This window comes from Phyllobates terribilis, unplaced genomic scaffold (assembly GCF_046119375.1).
Source record: "Phyllobates terribilis strain yellow unplaced genomic scaffold, ASM4611937v1 Scaffold_4__5_contigs__length_816908805, whole genome shotgun sequence".
Lineage (NCBI taxonomy): Eukaryota > Metazoa > Chordata > Amphibia > Anura > Dendrobatidae > Phyllobates > Phyllobates terribilis.
In genome coordinates this window covers 800,838,194-800,861,186 of record NW_027362764.1, presented here as the reverse complement: position 1 = coordinate 800,861,186, position 22,993 = coordinate 800,838,194, and the positions used below count along the sequence as shown (strand labels likewise).

The 22,993-nt window shown below is 46.5% G+C and overlaps 1 protein-coding gene across 1 annotated transcript in view; it reads right to left on the bottom strand.

Moving 5' to 3' along the window:
• Window positions 1–22,993, bottom strand: part of LOC141266110 (uncharacterized) — an 86,268-nt gene that overhangs the window by 34,401 nt on the left and 28,874 nt on the right. Inside the window, exon 7 of the mRNA XM_073680050.1 lies at window positions 18,516–19,385. Coding sequence (XP_073536151.1) covers window positions 18,516–19,385 — 870 coding nt within the window. The remainder of the gene's footprint in view (window positions 1–18,515; window positions 19,386–22,993) is intronic.

Sequence of the window (22,993 nt, the reverse complement as noted above, 5' to 3'; positions counted from 1 at the left end):
CTGTAGGTGAATGTGGAGGTCTTCTCTATATAATGTACTTGCAATACAAACTCGCAGCAATACGTCCAACAGAACAGTCCCAGATTTGGAGAGCTGACTCGAGAGGACGGGGGTATGTCCTGACTTCCACTGGATCTGTGTCTACAGGATACACACACACTTAAACACAATTGTGGAGCAGCAAGCCATCAGATTCTGTCTAGGTAGAGACGCAAGGACCATCAGGTCACGAGACAGCAAGTGGAGAGCAGCGCAGTCCTAGAGAAGCAGAGATGTGAAAGGACACACAGGCGAGTGAGATGTTTGTGTGCGGACATCATAGTGTGTGTGTGGGCCAATATGGGGACATCATACTGTGGGTGCAGGCCAATATGGGGGCATCATACTGTGTGTATGGGGCATCATACTGTGTGTGGGGGGCATCATACTGTGTGTGGGGGGCATCATACTGTGTGTGGGGGCCAATATGGGGGCATCATACTGTGTGTGGGGGGCATCATACTGTGTGTGGGGGGCATCATACTGTGTGTGGGGGCCAATATGGGGACATCATACTGTGTGCGGGGGGGGAATCATACTTTGTGTGGGGGGCATCATACTGTGTGTGCGGGCCAATATGGGGACATCATACTGTGTGTGGGGGGGAATCATACTGTGTGTGTGGGCCAATATGGGGGCATCATACTGTGTGTGGGGGCCAATATGGGGGCATCATACTGTGTGTGGGGGCCAATATGGGGGCATCATACTGTGTGTGTGGGGCATCATACTGTGTGTGGGGGGCATCATACTGTGTGTGGGGGCATCATACTGTGTGTGTGGGGCATCATACTGTGTGTGGGGGGCATCATACTGTGTGTGGGGGCCAATATGGGGACATCATACTGTGTGCGGGGGGGGAATCATACTTTGTGTGGGGGGCATCATACTGTGTGTGCGGGCCAATATGGGGACATCATACTGTGTGTGGGGGGGAATCATACTGTGTGTGTGGGCCAATATGGGGGCATCATACTGTGTGTGGGGGCCAATATGGGGGCATCATACTGTGTGTGGGGGCCAATATGGGGGCATCATACTGTGTGTGTGGGGCATCATACTGTGTGTGGGGGGCATCATACTGTGTGTGGGGGCCAATATGGGGACATCATACTGTGTGTGGGGGGCACCATACTGTGTGTGCGGGCCAATATGGGGACATCATACTGTGTGTGCGGGCCAATATGGGGGCATCATACTGTGTGTGGGGGGCATCATTCTGTGTGTGCGGGCCAATATGGGGACATCATACTGTGTGTGGGGGGGAATCATACTGTGTGTGGGGGGGGGCATCATACTGTGTATGGGGCCATGAAAGCGGTACCATACTGTGTGTGGGGGGGAATCATACTGTGTGTGTGGGGCATCATACTGTGTGTGGGGGGGAATCATACTGTGTGTGGGGGGCATCATACTGTGTGTGGGGGCCAATATGGGGACATCATACTGTGTGTGGGGGGCATCATACTGTGTGTGCGGGCCAATATGGGGACATCATACTGTGTGTGGGGGGCATCATACTGTGTGTGGGGGGGACATCATACTGTGTCTGGGGGGGCATCATACTGTGTGTGGGGGCCAATATGGGGGCATCATACTGTGTGTGGGGGGGAATCATACTGTGTGTAGGGGGGCATCATACTGTGTGTGGGGGCCAATATGGGGGCATCATACTGTGTGTGGGAGGCATCATACTGTGTGTGGGGGCCAATATGGGGGCATCATACTGTGTGTGGGGGGGAATCATACTGTGTGTGCGGGCCAATATGGGGACATCATACTGTGTGTGGGGGGCAATATGGGGACATCATACTGTGTGTGGGGGGGAATCATACTGTGTGTGGGGGGGAATCATACTGTGTGTGGGGGAATCATACTGTGTGTGGGGGGCATCATACTGTGTGTGGGGGGGCATCATATTGTGTGTGGGGGGGCATCATACTGTGTGTGGGGGGCATCATACTGTGTGTGGGGGGGCATCATATTGTGTGTGGGGGGGCATCATACTGTGTGTGGGGGGGCATCATACTGTGTGTGCGGGCCAATATGGGGACATCATACTGTGTGTGGGGGGGAATCATACTGTGTGTGGGGGGGAATCATACTGTGTGTGGGGGGCATCATACTGTGTGTGGGGGCCAATATGGGGGCATCATACTGTGTGTGGGGGGGAATCATACTGTGTGTGGGGGGCATCATACTGTGTGTGGGGGGCATCATACTGTGTGTGGGGCCATGAAAGCGGTACCATACTGTGTAGAACACTAGTGGGCTTCCCTAGGAGGATATTCCTGTGTGGGGGCATATTCAGGACCGGGAGACATTAGGGGGTGTCGCAGGCTGCCCCAGCCGCTGCACACAGCAGATCTCCGTCTTCCCTGACTCTCATGGTTGGAGGCATGCTACCTGTCTTCTCTGGGCTCCGGCGCTCTCTGGAAGGACCTTGTACCCGCCGGGATCATGTGACTCTACAATGTCAGCTGATCTTCTTTTGTCTCCTGGACTATTTCTTTTAGCTACTCCCCTCCTGGTGTAAGACCTGACTAGCTGAAGGACCTGTGATGATGTCATCACCATGTGATCAGTCATGTGAGTGGGCGGAGCTCAGCTGTAGAGTATAAATGGTGGAGGAAGGGCCTGTGGCGCTGACCCTGACTTCTCTCCCTCGCCTCGGCAGCTGATGCGGCTTCAGGGCAGATCCTGGCTGACGGTCGGCCGGTCTTGTCTCATCAGAGCTCGGAGTTCTGGGTTTTGTTGCTTTTTGAGGATTTCCCGCGGGTTCTCCATGGATGAGAAGCCCCCACACATTGTGACTGACCCCCTCCATGGATGAGAAGCCCCCACACATTGTGAGTGATCCCCCTCCATGGATGAGGAGCCCCCACACATTGTGACTGATCCCCTCCATGGATGAGAAGCCCCCACACATTGTGAGTGATCCCCTCCATGGATGAGAAGCCCCCGCACATTGTGAGTGATCCCCTCCATGGATGAGAAGCCCCCGCACATTGTGACTGACCCCCTCCATGGATGAGAAGCCCCCACACATTGTGAGTGATCCCCTCCATGGATGAGAAGCCCCCGCACATTGTGACTGATCCCCTCCATGGATGAGAAGCCCCCGCACATTGTGAGTGATCCCCTCCATGGATGAGAAGCCCCCACACATTGTGAGTGATCCCCTCCATGGAGGAGAAGCCCCCGCACATTGTGAGTGATCCCCTCCATGGAGGAGAAGCCCCCGCACATTGTGACTGACCCCCCCCCATGGATGAGAAGCCCCCACACATTGTGACTGATCCCCTCCATGGATGAGAAGCCCCCACACATTGTGAGTGATCCCCTCCATGGAGGAGAAGCCCCCGCACATTGTGAGTGACCCCCCCCATGGATGAGAAGCCCCCACACATTGTGACTGATCCCCTCCATGGATGAGAAGCCCCCACACATTGTGAGTGACCCCCTCCATGGATGAGAAGCCCCCGCACATTGTGACTGACCCCCTCCATGGATGAGAAGCCCCCGCACATTGTGAGTGACCCCCTCCATGGATGAGAAGCCCCCACACATTGTGACTTATCCCCTCCATGGAGGAGAAGCCCCCACACATTGTGACTTATCCCCTCCATGGATGAGAAGCCCCCGCACATTGTGACTGATCCCCTCCATGGATGAGAAGCCCCCGCACATTGTGAGTGACCCCCTCCATGGATGAGAAGCTCCCACACATTGCGACTTATCCCCTCCATGGAGGAGAAGCCCCCGCACATTGTGACTGACCCCCCCCCCATGGATGAGAAGCCCCCACACATTGTGACTGATCCCCTCCATGGAGGAGAAGCCCCCACACATTGTGACTGATCCCCTCCATGGAGGAGAAGCACCCACACATTGTGAGTGATCCCCCACACATTGTGAGTTATCCCCCTCCATGGATGAGAAGCCCCCACACATTGTGAGTGACCCCCTCCATGGATGAGAAGCCCCCACACATTGTGAGTGACCCCCTCCATGGATGAGAAGCCCCCGCACATTGTGAGTGACCCCCTCCATGGATGAGAAGCCCCCGCACATTGTAAGTGACCCCCTCCATGGATGAGAAGCCCCCGCACATTGTAAGTGACCCCCTCCACTCAAAAACGCTGATAAAAATGTGCATGTCACTGGTGCCTGAATGAGGCCTAAGGGCTCATACTCATCTGCTAATGAAAAGGACTAATGCAATCCAATAAAAAATCTGAGTGCGCTCTTACTAATGTTATTCACTGACTCAGTGTTCATTTTTTTCTCAGCTTCGATCGGACTGAGAAAGCAATCGCAGCATGCTACTAGTGGCTGCGTATATCTGACGAGACTCGCCAGTGCAAGTCAATGGGTGTGAGAAAAAAAAAATCACACTGCACACGGACCAAGTAGGTGCCGTCCGATTTTTATGCACCCATCTCATAGGAAACCCGACGTTTCATCAGCCAAGTACAATAAATGCACAGCACAAACCATCAGAATAGATAGGAAGATGTCAGTGAGATATATAATCAGTGCTTTGCATGTGTAGTTTACTGTACATGTATTTAGCTAATAAATATAAAATTAAATGAAAAAAAATGGCATGGGGTCCCCCTTATTTTTAATAACCAGCTGAAGGAAAGCAGACAGCTGCGGGCTGGTGTTATTATTCTGGGAGGGTGCTAATAAGCATGGAGCTTCCCAGGATCTTAATATTAGTGTAGTCTTGGCTGCCTTCTCAGGGGTAGGTGCCAGTTGAGGATCTGGTGGGAAACACTGCAATCCGGGACTGTAAGGCTTCCAGCTGCTTGGCCCTTCCGCGGGCCGCAAACCAAGCCGGGTTAAGGAGTCCGACCTCTGGCTTCAGCCCCGTTTCTAGTAATCTTGTAAGGGCCTGGTGACCTTCTCCGCTAGTCCACCCAGCCTTACCTCTTTCTCCACCAACTCCATTAGTTGGTGCAACCGACTGTCTCTTATCCTCTCGTTGGACGACGCCATTATACAGTACTGCTCCCTCTCTGGCTTCTGGATAATTAACCACTTCGCGCCAGAGCCTGTTTTTGCCTTCGTGACCGGGCCAATTTTTTCAATTCTGACCACTGTCACTTTATGAGGTAATTACTCTGGAACGCTTCAACGGATCCCCCTGATTCTGAGATTGTTTTTTTGTGACATATTGTACTTCATGATAGTGGTAAAATTTCTTTGATATCACTTGCGTTTGATTGTGAAAAAATCGGAAATTTGGCGAAAATTTTGCAATTTTCAAACTTTGAATTTTCATGCCCTTTAATCAGAGATATATCACACAAAATAGTTAATAAATAACATTTCCCACATGTCTACTTCACATCAGCACAATTTTGGAACCAAAATTTTTTTTTGTTAGGAAGCTATAAGGGTTAAAAGTTGACCATTGATTTCTCATTTTTACAACAAAATTTACAAAAACATTTTTTTTTAGGGACCACATCACATTTGAAGTCACTTTGAGGAGCCTTTATGACAGAAAATACCCAAAAGTGATACCATTCTAAAAACTGCACCCCTCAAGGTGCTCAAAACCACATTCAAGAAGTTTATTAACCCTTCAGGTGCTTCACAGGAATTTTTGGAATGTGGAAGAAAACAATGAACATTTAACTTTTTTTCACAAAACTGCTACTTTAACCTCAAATTTTTAATTTTCACAAGGGCAGCCAGATAAAATGGACCCCAAAATGTGTTGTGTAATTTCTCCTGAGCACGCTGATACCCCATATGTGGTGCAAAGCCACTGTTTGGGCGCACGGCATGGCTTGGAAGGTAAGGAGCGCCATTTGACTTTTGGAATGGAAATTTGACTGGAATGGATAGCGGACGCCATGTTGCATTTGGAGAGCCCCAGAGGTGTCTAAACAGAGGAAACCCCCAACAAGTGACCCCATTTTGGAAACTAGACCCCTCAAGGAACTTATCTAGATGTGTGGTGAGCACCTTGAACCCCCAGGGGCTTCACAGAATTTTATAATGTTGAAGTGTGAAAATAAAAAAACACATTTTTAACACAAAACTGCTACTTTAGCCTCAAATTTTTAATTTTCACAAGGGCAGCCAGAAAAAATGGACCCCAAAATGTGTTGTGCAATTTCTCCTGAGCACGCTGATACCCCATATGTGGTGCAAAGCCACTGTTTGGGCGCACGGCATGGCTTGGAAGGTAAGGAGCGCCATTTGACTTTTGGAATGGAAATTTGACTGGAATGGATTACGGACGCCATGTTGCATTTGGAGAGCCCCTGAGGTGCCTAAACAGAGGAAACCCCCAACAAGTGACCCCATTTTGGAAACTAGACCCCTCAAGGAACTTATCTAGATGTGTGGTGAGCACCTTGAACCCCCAGGGGCTTCACAGAATTTTATAATGTTGAAGTGTGAAAATAAAAAAACACATTTTTAACACAAAACTGCTACTTTAGCCTCAAATTTTTAATTTTCACAAGGGCAGCCAGAAAAAATGGACCCCAAAATGTGTTGTGCAATTTCTCCTGAGCACGCTGATACCCCATATGTGGTGCAAAGCCACTGTTTGGGCGCACGGCATGGCTTGGAAGGTAAGGAGCGCCATTTGACTTTTGGAATGGAAATTTGACTGGAATGGATAGCGGACGCCATGTTGCATTTGGAGAGCCCCTGAGGTGCCTAAACAGAGGAAACCCCCAACAAGTGACCGAATTTTACAATCTACTCCTCTGTATAAATTAATCTAGTGGTGGGAAAATAAGTAGATAGGTAAATGGTCACTAAACCCATAGATGAATTCCCACAGAGGTGTCATTTCTATAATGGGGTCACTTCAGGGGGGATTATGCTGTTCTGGCACTTTTCAGAGTACCAGAGCTAAAGAATCCTCCCTGAAGTGACCCCATTTTGGAAATGAAACCCCTCTGGGAATTCATCTATGGGTTTAGTGACCATTTTAACTCAATGGATGATTTCCAGAAACAAGCACGCAATGGAAGGTTTAGATTCTGGAGAACCCCCCCTGGAAATTAAGTGAGCTCTACTCGAATATGTCATTCACTAAATGAACCAAATGTTTGAATGACAAATTGGGATACATTTTTACAGTTCAAAAACGTGGTTCTGTGTGGAAGATTTTAAAGCAGTCAGTGATGCATAAGGCTGGCAATGATGGGCATTGTGGGCAATAGTAGCGGGTATCACGCCTCATTCCTCTCTTAGTACATACACGACATCTTTTCTGGGGGTTCCTTCTTGTTTCCGTTGCTGGAATAAGTGCAATAAAATGTCGCTCAGTGAGTCTTTTCACATCCTCAGATTCTAATGGATGAGCGGGGCTAACACTTTGAAAGACAAGATTTTCAATTACCTTTTCTTGATAATCAAGAAAAGGATCTGAATTTCCTGCTTTTTTTGTACAACACAAAAGAATTGTATGTGGCCACCTGAAACAAATAAATAACCAACCTTTTATACCAGGTATAGGACTTTCTTGATACCTGGTATGGCTGTAGAACCTGGTCTGCAAGGTCCACACCCCCCATGTGTTTGTTGTAGTCAATGACTGACACAGGTTTTTGCTTCGGAGTGGTGGATCCTAGTTCTACAGTGGCCCTTGTGGCATCTGTGTGGATCGAGCTGAGGACAAAAATATCCCTCTTATCCCTATATTTCAGGGCAAGCAGCTCTCCGTTGCATACAGCCCCTGACTGCCCCTTTTGAAACTTTTGGTTGACCAATGGTTGTGGAAACCCCTGACGGTTTTTACGGATGGTCCCACAAGCCCCGATGTTGTGTTCAACCAGACTTTTAAATAGGGGTATGCTGGTGTAATAATTGTCCACATATAGATTGTAGCCTTTTTGAAAAAATGGACTTATCAGCTCCCAAACAATTTTTCCAGATGTCCCCAGATAAGTAGGGCATCCTGGTGGGTTTAGTTGGCTATCTTTCCCCTCATATATGCGAAAAGCGGATGTGTATCCGGTTGAACTTTCGCACATTTTATAGGTCTTTATTCCAAACCTTGCCCTTTTAGATGGGATAAATTGCTTGAGGTGCAGTCTTCCTTTGAATTTTACAAGGGACTCATCTATAGAAATATTTTGTGTTGGGGTGTAGAGGTTTATGAATTTTTCTGACAAATTTTCAATGATGGGTCTGATTTTATATAACCTGTCATGTTCTGGGGCATTTCTGGGCAGGCATTGACTATTGTCGTTAAAATGCCAAAACCGCATGAGCATTTCATAACGGGTCCTAGGCAGAATGACTGAAAACATAGGGGTGGCTTGAACAGGGTGGTTGGACCAGTAGGATCGAATGCTCGGTTTTTTAACAAGCCCCATGGCAAATGTAAGTCCTAAAAATTTTTTTATTTCCGGGACATTAGTTGGTGTCCATAAATTTGCCCTAGCATAGTAAGATCGGGGATTCTGGCTTATGAATTGGGACGCGTATAAATTTGTTTGCACGACAATATGCTCTAGCAAGCTGTCTGTAAAAAACAAATTAAAAAAATGAATTGGTCCAAAATCTTCCACCTCCACATTTATACCAGGAATGGCGTTGAAATCAGGGCTGAATGGAGCAGCCGAATCTGAAGCCTCCCATCTGGGAAATGCTAGATCATGTGGCAAAGCCCCTTGTACACTGGCATGCGCCAATTCACTAGTAGCAGGGACAGCGCTTGTACTGGGCAGTGGTCCCTGATTTGGAGACGTTTCTCCAGTAGCGCTATTTGCCCCTATTGTTGTACTGGTCCTTGGGCTTGAGGATGGAACAGAATCACTGCTCATTTCTGAGCTCTGTGTCGCCGCTACTAAAGCCCTCAAAATCCACATCTCCATCTGAGATTGCGCTGTCATCAGTGTCAGAACACAGCAGGGCATACACCTCCTCTGCGGTATAAGTCTGACGGGCCATTTTATTTTTATATTTTTTGACTGGACTGAACGGACCGGACTGAAAGGACGGGACCGGACTGGACTGACCGGACTGATCTGACAGGACTGACTGACTGATGTGACAGGACTGACTGACTGATCTGACAGGACTGACTGACTGATCTGACAGGACTGACTGACTGACATCTGACTGACTGACAGATCTGACAGGACTGACAGATCTGACAGGACTGACTGACTGACAGATCTGACAGGACTGACAGATCTGACAGATCTGACAGGACTGACTGACTGACAGATCTGACAGGACTGACTGACTGACAGATCTGACAGGACTGACTGACTGACAGATCTGACAGGACTGACTGACTGACAGATCTGACAGGACTGACTGACTGATCTGACAGGACTGACTGACTGACAGATCTGACAGGACTGACTGACTGACAGATCTGACAGGACTGACTGACTGACAGATCTGACAGGACTGACTGACTGACAGATCTGACAGGACTGACTGACTGACAGATCTGACAGGACTGACTGACTGACAGATCTGACAGGACTGACTGACTGACAGATCTGACAGGACTGACTGACTGACAGATCTGACAGGACTGACTGACTGACAGATCTGACAGGACTGACTGACTGACAGATCTGACAGGACTGACTGACTGACAGATCTGACAGGACTGACTGACTGACAGATCTGACAGGACTGACTGACTGACAGATCTGACAGGACTGACTGACTGACAGATCTGACAGGACTGACTGACTGACAGATCTGACAGGACTGACTGACTGACAGATCTGACAGGACTGACTGACTGACAGATCTGACAGGACTGACTGACTGACAGATCTGACAGGACTGACTGACTGACAGATCTGACAGGACTGACTGACTGACAGATCTGACAGGACTGACAGATCTGACAGGACTGACTGACTGACAGATCTGACAGGACTGACTGACTGACAGATCTGACAGGACTGACTGACTGACAGGACTGACTGACTGACAGGACTGACTGACTGACAGATCTGACAGGACTGACTGACTGACAGATCTGACTGACTGACAGATCTGACAGGACTGACTGACTGACAGATCTGACAGGACTGACTGACTGACAGATCTGACAGGACTGACTGACAGATCTGACAGGACTGACTGACTGACAGATCTGACAGGACTGACTGACTGACAGATCTGACAGGACTGACTGACTGACAGATCTGACAGGACTGACTGACTGACAGATCTGACAGGACTGACTGACTGACAGATCTGACAGGACTGACTGACTGACAGATCTGACAGGACTGACTGACTGACAGATCTGACAGGACTGACTGACTGACAGATCTGACAGGACTGACTGACTGACAGATCTGACAGGACTGACTGACTGACAGATCTGACAGGACTGACTGACTGACAGATCTGACAGGACTGACTGACTGACAGATCTGACAGGACTGACTGACTGACAGATCTGACAGGACTGACTGACTGACAGATCTGACAGGACTGACTGACTGACAGATCTGACAGGACTGACTGACTGACAGATCTGACAGGACTGACTGACTGACAGATCTGACAGGACTGACAGATCTGACAGGACTGACAGATCTGACAGGACTGACTGACTGACAGATCTGACAGGACTGACTGACTGACAGGACTGACTGACTGACAGGACTGACTGACTGACAGGACTGACTGACTGACAGATCTGACAGGACTGACTGACTGACAGATCTGACTGACTGACAGATCTGACAGGACTGACTGACTGACAGATCTGACAGGACTGACTGACTGACAGATCTGACAGGACTGACTGACAGATCTGACAGGACTGACTGACTGACAGATCTGACAGGACTGACTGACTGACAGATCTGACAGGACTGACTGACTGACAGATCTGACAGGACTGACTGACTGACAGATCTGACAGGACTGACTGACTGACAGATCTGACAGGACTGACTGACTGACAGATCTGACAGGACTGACTGACTGACAGATCTGACAGGACTGACTGACTGACAGATCTGACAGGACTGACTGACTGACAGATCTGACAGGACTGACTGACTGACAGATCTGACAGGACTGACTGACTGACAGACTCACTAACCCTAACTCTTACTTTCTTTTTTTTTTTTTTTTTTTTTTTTACTTTCACAGTGGCGAGGCTGACACAGCTCTTGTCACACTGTTTCTCCTCTGCTCTCTCACTGAGATCGGAGGAGAAACTGCATTTATCAGGCAGATCGCCCGGGAAAGTTTGTTGCTAAAACAAACTTCCCTGGTGATCTCTCTGATTAGCTGGTGTGACGCTGACATCATCGAGACCTGAGCCAATCAGGTCTTGATGATGTCAGAGGTCACAGCACCGGGATCCCCGCCGCTGACAGGTATGTGGGGGGTCCCGATCACCGACCACCGGCTGTCCCTATCTTTTAAATGCCGCGATCGCTATGGATCGCGGCATCTAGAAGATAGGAACAGGTTAACATCATGGGGACCTGATCCAATCAGGTCCCCATGATGCCACATGTCAGAGCTATCGCTCTGAACCGGTACCGCAGCGCTAGCAGGACCCTGGGGGTCCTGAGCGCTGCGGGACCACCCACCGTTTTTAAACGTCGGCGCTGCACAGAGCCCAGGCAGCGCCGACGTTTATGTACAGTGGGCGGTCCTGAACCGGTTAATGGAGCTGGCCATCTCACCGCTCGGCATCCCACGTCATTACTCCGCCTTTCAATGGGTGGAGTCTCTTCCAGCACACCTTCCCATATCATTAACGCCTTCACCTGTTTTCATTCGTCACGCCTCACTAGGCGGACATTTTCCTCCACTTCACTTTACTGAGGCGGGCACCTACCACTGCGGGCTGGCATTTCCAGAGAAGACTGTTGATAACCCAGTTAAACATATTTTCCCTTAGTTCCATTATTCTCATTTTATATACCAACTTTTGTGTGGCACCGTATAAAATGCGTTTGAAAAGTCCAGATAGACAACACCGGGCTCGGAGGATGTTCATTCAGTTGTTTAATGTTGTTGAAAAAAAGCAGATCACAGACATGGCACAAAACTAAAGTCATTTCAAATGGCAACTTTATGGCTTTAAGAAACACTAAAAGAAATCAAGATAAAAAATGTGGTACTCAGTAAGGGTAATTTTTTTCAGACCAAGCAGAGGGAAAAAATTATGGAATCACTCAATTCTGATGAAAAAATTATGGAATCACCCTGTAAATTTTCATTTACAAAAACTAACACCTGCATCAAATTGGATCTGCTCGTTAGTCTGCATCTAAAAAGGTGTGATCACACCTTGGAGAGCTGTTGCACCAAGTGGACTGACATGAATCATGGCTCCAACACCAGAGATGTCAATTGAAACAAAGGAGAGGATTATCAAACTCTTAAAAGAAGGTAAATCATTACGAAATGTTGCAAAAGATGTGGGTTGTTCACAGTCAGCTGTGTCTAAAATCTGGACCAAATACAAACAACATGGGAAGGTTGTTAAAGGCAAACATACGTTACAATGGGCTAAGGAAAAGCAATCGTGGACTGTGGATGACTGGATGAAAGTCATATTCAGTGATGAATCGGGAATCTGCATTGGGCAAGGTGATGATGCTGGAACTTTTGTTTGGTGCCGTTCCAATGAGATTTATAAAGATGACTGCATGAAGAGAACATGCAAATTTCCACGGTCATTGATGATATGGGGCTGCATGTCAGGTAAAGGCACTAGGGAGATGGCTGTCATTACATCTTCAGTAAATGCCCAAGTTTACATTGATATTTTGAACAGTTTTCTTATCCCATCAATTGAAAGGATGTTTGGGGATGATGACATCATTTTTCAAGATGATAATGCATCCTGCCATAGAGCAAAAACTGTGAAAACATTCCTTGAATGAAGACACGTAAGGTCAATGTCATGGCCTGCAAATAGTCCGGATCTCAATCCAATTGAAAATCTTTGGTGGAAGTTGAAGAAAATGGTCCATGACAAAGCTCCAACCTGCAAAGCTGATCTGGCAACAGCAATCAGAGAAAGTTGGGGCCAGATTGATGAAGAGTACTGTTTGTCACTCATTAAGTCCATGCCTCAGAGACTGCAAGCTGTTATTAAAGCCAGAGGTGGTGCAACAAAATACTAGTGACGTATTGGAGTGTTCTTTTGTGTTCTTGTTTTCCATGATTCCATAATTTTTTCCCCAGAATTGAGTGATTCCATAATTTTTTCTCTCTGCTTGGTCTGAAAAAAATTACTCTTACTGAGTACCACATTTTTAATCTTGATTTCTTTTAGTGTTTCGTAAAGCCCTAAAGTTGCCATTTGAAATGACTTTAGTTTTGTGCCATGTCTGTGATCTGCTTTTTATCAACAACATTAAACAACTGAATGAACATCCTCCGAGCCCGGTGATTCCATAATTTTTGCCAGGGGTTGTAGAAGCTGATCAGATGAGTCTGACAGGATCGATCCCTCATAAAAGCCATGTTGATGTTGGGTCATGAGGTTATTCCTACTGAGATACTCCAGGACTGCGTCTCTTAGGAAACCCTTAAAGATTTTAATCACAGCCGAGGTTAAACTTACAGGCCTATAATTTCCAGATTTTGTCCCCTTTCTGAATATTGTCACCAAATTTGCTCTGCCTCCATCCTGTGATACAGACCCGGCTGTTATGGAATCTGTGAATATTAGAAATATTGGTCTTGTTTCTTTGGAATTGTTTTTACAGTGTACATTTTGTGGTAAAAAAATTACCTCACAGTATGATTCTCCTCATCAGTACGATTACGGCGATACCCAACATGTCCAGTTTTTTAATTAAGGGGGGGGGGTGATGTGAACTTTTATGTTTTTTTTTATTTTTGAAAACTTTTTTTTACTGTTTTTGTTAGCCGCTTAGGAGACTTGAAGCTGCGATCATTTGATTGCTTGTTCTATATACAGCAATGCTATAGCATTGCTACATATAGCAAAAATCATGGTCTTCTTTGAAGCCTGGCCACAGATATGCCCCAAGTCCGTACTGTGTTGGCCCAGGCTATACGTCATGACATACTGCGTCAGAGCTCGTTGCTGCTGCCACAGTCGCTGCAACATGTGCAGAGTGGAATTCCACCGCGTGGGCACATCGCAGATCAACCTGTTAACTGGCAAGACCTCTGTGTCGATGCAAGTCGATGACATGAGGGGTGCGAACGACGGAAGTGAGCACACAGCTTCCGTACTTTGTGAAGCAGCTCATCCAGGCCTGGATAGTGGTGGATAAATCGCTGTACTACCAGGTTGAGGACGTGAGCCATGTAAGGCACGTGACCGAGCTTGCCTCGGCCTAGGGCCGCTAACAGGTTCGCACCGTTATCGCACACGGCCTTCCCTGGCTCTAGGTTCAGCAGAGACAGCCATTGCTCAAACTGAGCCTGGAGAGCTGCCCACAACTCTTCACCTGTATGACTGCGATCTCCAAGGCATATTAATTTGAAGACTGCCTGATTACGGTGAGCCCTGACTGTGCAGTACAGAGGTGGTGTGTATTCACTCTGCACCCTTGGAACTCGTGTCTCGTTAAGGCAGAGGTTGAGTGCGGGGGGAGGCCCTAGAGGAGGTGTAGGACGCAGAAGCAGCGGAGGAAATGGGAAATACAGAGGTTTCTTCTGCAAGCCTTGGGGATTCCAAGATTTGTGGAGCAGCCCCTTCCTCGCCTGCTCCCGCAGCCACCAGAGTCACCCAGTGCCCAGTCCGCGAGATGTAACGCCCTTGGCCATGCTTACTCGTCCAGGTGTCTGTGGTGAAATGCACCCTGGCACACGTAGATTTAGACAAGGAATGGGTGATGTTGTCTGCGACATGCTGGTGTAGCGCAAGCACAGCTTTCTTAGAGAAGTAATGGCGACTGGGCAACTGGTACTGGGGGACTGTGACGGCCATCAGTTTTCGGAAACCATCTGTATCTACCATGCGGAAAGGCAGCATTTCTATGGCTAACAGATTGGAGATGGTGGAGTTCAACCTCTTAGCTTTGTCATGCGTAGGATGAAAGAATCTTTTATGTGACCACAACTGCGGGACCGAGGGCTGGCTGCAGTGCTGAGAGAGGGCGGAGTATGGTGAACCAGAAAAACTGGTGGAGCGTGCGTAAGGTGCAGATGTTACGGTGGATTGAGAAACATGCGGTGTGCTCGGTGAAACAAACACAGCAGGCATGTCCGCTTCTGTTACAGCTGACTGGCTCTCACTCAGCCTGACTGGAGCGGGTAAAGAACCGGAGTTGCTGCGATGGGAGACCTGCGTGACAATACTTGGCACGGTAACAGAGGAGTAGGAAGAAGCAGCGGATGCGTTTGATGGGGCAGCTGATGGTTGTTGAGGTGCGCTGGTCCGCATTTCAGAGCGGTAAGATTCCCAGCATAAAGAAATAAAGAATGTTGTGTGCGCATGTGAACGTTCATGCATGTAGTAGTCTAATTATTGCAGTTTTTCCCTCTACTGAGTTTTTTATCACAAAGTTTGCAGATAACGTGAGTTGGCTCATCCTTTGCAGTGACAAAAAAGGCCCAGGCTAGGCAATCCTTGCCACCCCTGTGAGCTGCAGACACGTGACCGCTGCTGGCCACAGCCACGGTTGTGGCTAAGGATGCAGTGCTCCTCGTGCTTGCATCACTCTGTGTCTGCGCCATAGGGCGAAATGTAACCTTCTCGTCTTGCTCCTCCACCTCCTCAGATCAGCTACTCGGCTGCGTTACTCTGGGTTCACACCAAGTAGGATCTTCAACCTCGTTATCATCCAATGTGTTATCCCATTCCTCGGCCTCAGAGTAACCCCTCTCCTCTTGTTGCCCTGACAGCATAGTACAGTCCGCATGAGCCTCAGGTATCTGAATCTCATCAGGATCACCTCCCTCCTCTGCGGTTAGCGTCTGGTGACAAGGGTCAGGAACCTGCTCAGACCCTACTTCGTCCTGCCCCGAATCCAAGCTAAAAAAATGTTGGCCATCGGTGCAGATGCTTTCCTCCTCTCTTTGACTCTGTGACTGTTTGGAGTACACTTCTGATGCCCATGGTGTAGAATGGGTGAAGAGTTAGTTCTACAGACTCGCCTATCTGTGGTTCGCTACAGTCAGTTGGGCAGTTGGCTAGTTGTGACGCGGGGGGAAGCATGGGTAAGTGGGGTGCCACCTCTGTGGACTGTACTGCGTGTGATGTTGAGGTTGAGGAAGAAGAGGAGACGCCATTGGAAGCAGAGCTTGCCATCCACTGGAGCACATGCTCTTTCTGGGCCTTATCAACAAGGCGTATCGCTGTGCGGCTGCTAAAGGAAGGGAGTGGAGTAGGCCGTCCACTAACATAAGTTTTCAGTTGTCTTTGGATAGGACCTGTTTGTGTTGGTTCACTAGTGCTTTCATTAACATTACCACGTACCCCACATACACCTTGAACACCAAGCCTATTCCCCCTTCCATCACGCCCTCTCTTTTTGCCACTCATGTTGGTCAGATACAGTGGTAGGAGCACGCAATTAAGTAAAGAAAAATACGTTTTTTTTCCTGTGTAATAGCTCAGCACACACCTGATTTTCAGCGACACTAAATGACAAGGTAAGATATGGCCTGCCATATAATGTTACTAACAGACAAAAGAAATTTGTTAGTGTGCATGAGGCCGATAAAACCTACGAGATATTCTCCAAACAATTTCAAACTGAGATGACCCTGCTGTATTACTTTAGAAACAGATGAATTTTTTTTTCAATGTGGATGAGGCCAGTATGATATAGAATATATGCTCCAAAATATTCCCAGCTCAGATCTAGCCAGCTGTATCACTTTACTCAGAGCAAAAAATATTTTTGGGTTACTCTGCATAAGCTCGACGTCCAGCTGACTTTAACTGCCACTGACGTAGTAGCTGGCTTATAGCACTGTATGACTTTTGGCACAGGAAAAATTATTTTTTGGACTGGGACTAGTAAGAGAAGTTTTTTTTTAATTGTGAAACCAGGGAAGGTTCAATGCCACTAAAATAGGATCTGCCTTTTAGCAGACTGGATCAACTTTGCCACAGTAAAAAACCTTTGGTGGACTCTGCCTGCCAACCAAAAATATATATAGGTTTGACTGTGCCTACCAGCTGACTTTGACCGCCACTGTCGTAGTAGCTCGCTTATAACACTGTATGACTTTTGGCACAGGAAAAAAATATTTTTTGGATTGGGCGTATTAAGAGAAAAAAATTATTTTTTACTCTGAAACCACCTGAAGTTCAACTCCACTAAAATAGTATCTGACACTAAAAAAAAACGTTAGTGCACACAGCTTTCAATATCACAATAGCAACAGAAAAAAAAACAGATTTTGTGCTCTGCAATAAGAAGCTCTGCAGACCGTGCAGAGCACAATTTCAACCCCACTAAATGAAAAAGTGCACTGCGCTTGCTTGATCACATTAGCCATATTCGTGACGAATTTGAAACTTTCGAACATTCGCCGAACAGATTCGCTCAACACTAGTCCCATCCCCGAGTATGTTGAAGCTGAGATGCCACATAATATACCCGTGGGTTAGGAACCGCAAGCCCTCCCATTGTTTTGTTTCTTTGCAATGTTTCCAGTTTAATTCTCGGAGTCTGTTTGCCCCATATTAATTTTCTAAACTCCTGACCGACTTGAAAGAAAAATCTGTGATTTATCCATATTGGGGAGTTGTGTAGAACATACAGCAGTTGTGGCATCCAGATCATTTTGACCAGGTTAGCACGGCCCACAATGGACTAATATTTTAGTAGATTGGGGGCTGAGGTAAGGACAGATTCTGGAAATATTTTTGCGTTAGAGGCGGCAGGAGGTGGTGAGGGCTTGGATGTGCAGTTTGAAGGACAGAGCCGAGGTTTACATAGTTACATAGTATATAGTTACATAGTTTATATTAGTTATATTAGTTATAGTTATATTAGTTATATAGTTTGCTCTGAGGCAGCGGACTAATCCCATCTAGATGCTTGGAAGAATCTAAATGGGCCGTGTGCACTATTCATGGATGGAAACAATAGGAAACAGACAGCAATCAGACCTCATTCACACTTGTGTATTTTGGTTATTACACTGCGTCAGTATTTGGAATCCAAAACTGGAATATAACCAAAGAAGAATAGAATGAAAAGAATTTGAACATTTTTCATGTTTTTTGTCCAGCTGCAACGATGTATACAGTAATGAGAAGAAACGTTTGTTGGCGACAATTCAGTTTCACTGCATAGAAAATTACAACGGCACAATCATTTTCTACAAGAATCCTGGTCAGAGATCAGGTAAATTTATTCACTTATTTTTTTTTTTTTTTTTGGCAGAACCAGGCTAATTTTACTATAATAATAGCATTTCACACATCCCAACAAGAATATAGTTTCTATGCAAAGTGAATTCTCTGATAAGTTCTAAAATATTATTTACTTGTAAAACATTTCCACATATTGAAAATCAAAATGTCTTCTCCCGTATGTGACTCTTCTGATGTTTAATAACACTCGATTTATCTGTAAAGCATTTCCCACATTGTGAACATGAATACGGCTTCTCTCCTCTGTGAATTCTTTCATGAATAATAAGATTTGGTTTACCTGTAAAGCATTTCCCACATTCAGGGCAAGAATACGGCTTCTCTCCTGTGTGCGTTCTCTTATGCCGAACAAAATTTGATTTATCTTTAAAACATTTCCCACATAGTGAACATGAATACGGCTTCTCTCCTGTGTGGCTTCTCTCATGGTTAACAAGACTTGTTCTGTCTTTAAAGCACTTTCCACATTCTGGACATGAATACGGCTTCTCTCCTGTGTGAACTCTCCCATGAGAAGCAAGGTGTGCTTTTTCTGTGAAACATTTCCCACATTCTGAACATGTATACGGCTTCTCTCCTGTGTGAATTTTTTGATGTGTAACCAGATGCGATTTACTTACGAAACATTTCTTACATTCTGAACATGAATACGGCTTCTCTCCTGTGTGAATTCTCTGATGTGCGACAAGATTTGATTTTGTTGTAAAAAAATTCCCGCATTCAGAACATGAAAACGGCTTCACTCCTGTGTGCGTCTTCGCATGTGTAACAAGATGCGATTTAACTATAAAGCATTTCCCACATTTTGAACAGGGGTATGGCCGGTCCACTGTGTGAATTCTTCCAATCTGTGATTGGTCAGGAGAAGGTTCTTCATAATGAGGGGGGTTATACGATGGGTCGGTACTGTGAAGTCCTGGATGCAGATTAAGGGTAATACGATTTCCTGCTGAGGAGCGCTGCATGATATCTTGATCTTCTACTCTATAGTCGAGTGATAACATATTTGTTTCTTCATGAATCTTACTGGGATTTTCTGTTAGGATTAAACATAGATTTTGTGATTTATGTTTAAAGCCTCAAAGTAGACAAATATATAACACTCGTATTACGCTGGAAACACAACTGTGGCTTTTTGTATTTTTTAGAGTCAAAGCCAAAAATCGATCCGGCAGGAGGAGAAGTAAAAGCTAGAAATGAGTGAATAAATTCGCAGGGTCCTGGACCAGTGGCCACATCTTTATTCTGTGACTACCGGACAAAACTCTGCGAGTTGTCTTCTACCTGTCGGTATCATGAGTTCCTCTTCTGAGTAGCCAGCCTCGTGTGTGTGTCACGCTGCAAGGAGAACATCACGCCAGACCTACCAGTCAAGAGAGGAGCTGGGGGGATGCTCACAGGTAGGAGGGCAGCAGAAGAGCATGCACAATAAAGGAAGCCACAGCGGAGGCCAAAAGAAAGATGGTGCCGAGAGTCCTGAATGTGGCTTTCTTTCTGCAGCCTCCTCTTTTATAACACGCGTGTGTCCTTTGGTCGTTGTCGTTACAGAAAACTACCATCTATATGCAACCTTCTGCTTCATAGGTGCACCATACTGGATGCTCAGGTATCGGTAACTATTTGTTGATGAAGTCCATATTAAATTGAAGATTAGTCAGTCTGTTATGATTAAGACTCTTCAAGTCGAAACGTATCAACACCGGAATACTGTCCTGTTTGTGACCAGATTTTAATGAAAGTGTAATAAAGCTGCCAAGATTTTATAGGAGACGTCGGCTTTTTGTCTTTATATGGAATTTACTTGAGTGGGCCGAGGAGCTTGCTGGACCTCCAAAACCTATGCGATGGTGGATACCTACAACGGTGATCTCAACTAGTTTTATACTTACTAGCGCCCCTAAGGAAGCTGGCGTTTTTACCAGGAAAATGCAAGAGAATTTTTCTTTCCTTCACCCCCTGTGCCATCTCTAACTATTTACCTCGTTTCATTTTCCATATTTTTTAATTACATCATCACTTATTGTGCAGCTCTGTGATCTTATTGTTCCTTATTTATTGGTTGGACTTTACATTGTCCTATTTAATTAGAATCCTTAGAATTTAGTTGCATCCTTAAGTATTTTTTTTTCTCCTTTCCCATTTTCTTTAGCAATATTATTTATCGTGCAAGGCTGTGTTCTTATTGTTCCTTATCTAATGATCAGATTTGAGATTGTTCTATTTATTTAGAGCAGGGGTGGGGAACCTCCGCCGCGCGTCCTTGTTTTCTTTCGTCCCTGAACAGATTCCCAGGGATGTCATTGCTCGGGCCAGCGGCCATAATGCCGGCCACTGGCCCTTTAACTGCCATTAACGCTGCATGCACCGCACGCAGTGTTCACTACTGAGCAGTTCGGGGCTTGGAATAAAGGATTGCATCCTGCATCAGGACGTACTTTGTGGTTGTACTTTCCAGTCCCACTGACGACAATAGCAGCGGAAGCCCCTGCCCCTCCTTTAATGTATATAGGCCTCCGGCCACTCCTATAATGTATATGTTCCTCCGGTCCCTCCTATAATGTATATGTTCCTCCGATGTCTCCTCTGATGTATATGTGACCCCGGCGCCTCCTGTGATATATATGCCTCAGCATCTCATATATGTGCCCTAGCCTCTCCTGTAATGTATATGTCCCAGTCCCTCCTGTAATATGTGTGCCCCGGCGTCCCCTGCGATGAGCGTGGCTCCAGTTTCTCCTGTGATGTGGATACCCTAGTGTCTTCTATGTGACGCATATGCTCCAGCCCCGGTGTATCCTATGGGATGTATATACAGCAGTCTCAGTGTCTCCTATGTGATGTATATATGGCAGTCTCAGTGTCTCCTATGTGATGTATAATCAGGCCAGGTGTCCCCTATATGATGTATAGACAGCAGTCTCAGTGTCTCCCATGTGATGTATACACAGCAGTCTCAGTGTCTCCCATGTGATGTATAGAAAGCAGTCTCAGTGTCTCCCATGTGATGTAAATATAGCAGTTCTGGCATCTCTCATGTGATGTATTTATAGCAGTCCCAGGTCTCCTATGTGATGTATACACAGCAGTCTTGGTGTCCCCTCTGTGATGTATATATAGCAGTCTCTGTGTAGCCTATGTGATTTATATACAGTAGTTTCAGTGTCTCCTATGTGATGTATATAGTAGACCACACTGCTGAGTTGTATGTAACGTGATCCATGTGTAATATAAATCGGTGATCAGAACTTACTGCTGCAAGTTCTTTTCAAAATTCATTGCAAAAATTTGCCTGCGCTCCAGAACGATGGAAAAACCATTGCGAGTAGCAACATCATCCATCACACCTAACATCAGACCTCACCTGACAGGTCAAAATAGATACCACAGAGCAGTCCGCATTATAAAAAACAATTCAGACCATATTGAGCGGGCAAAGGATAGTCAGTATACGGGTATCGTAGATAAACATCTAGAGAAGAAGAGGAGAAAAACAACATACGACATAGAACCCAAATAATGAAAAAATACAAAATGTTTATTAGAGATAATACATTAAAATACATGGAGCTTTTAGGCACAGAGTGCCATGTGTACAAAAAACAAGAGGACCCCACCAAAAACCCTCACAACAGTGAAAGAGTAGTATAGGCCAGCAGGTAAGTATATGAATTCTTAAAGACACTTATCTCCTAGACAGTATGAAGAGAACCAAGTATCATAGAAGGTAGACAGGATTATTACAATAATAGACTAGGCAAATATGGGGATGTGCCTAAATATTAGAAATAGACCGCATGGCAGAAAGTTCAGGAGGTGATGACTTAATAAAGTGTAGTCATAGTCATAACATACCAGAGGGGAAGGGGGGTCCACCCCTACTCACGTTTCGGACGCAGCCTTCTTCAGGGGGCATAAGGAGTAACACATATGGTGCCTCTTTATAGGGAACCAGGAATATGAGGGGGCCGCACGCAGCTGTTGGAGGTTAGCACTGAGGACCTGGGTGACGCTTACCGCATCACGGTGGGCGGGGCGAACCGCGGCGTCGGCATCATGTGACGACCACGTGACGGTCAGCTGACCATCACACAGGTCCTCACAGAGAGATGCCGAGAGACGCACGGCCGGCGTGCAGCGGAAGCGTACATGGTCGCTTCGGGGTCTCCCTGACGTGGTACTGAAGCCAGCCGACAAGGGCGGCAATATTGTTATATGGCCGACCACTATGTATGAAAAAGAAGCCCTTCACCAGCTGTCTAATGAACTTTGCTATAAACGCCTAACCTTTAATCCCCTTAGGTCCTTCACCGCCAAACTTTCAAAAATCTTAAAAACAGCTAGTGATAATGCGGTAATAACTAATGAACTGGCTTCGGCGCTACTTGTCGGGGAGCCCTCGATAGCGACCTTGTACCTACTCCCCAAAATACATAAAAATCCTAAGACACCACCTGGACGCCCTATCATATCTGGCACAGGTGGTTTCTTGGAAAAGGTGAACATTTGGATTGAATCCAAACTGCAACCACTGGTGGAAACCCTTCCTTCGTTCCTTCGTTCTTGTTGGATACTGGGGATCTTCTTAAAAAAGTCGATGGTTTGAACCTTAGTGATGACATGTTCTTGGTGGCCGGCGACATTGAG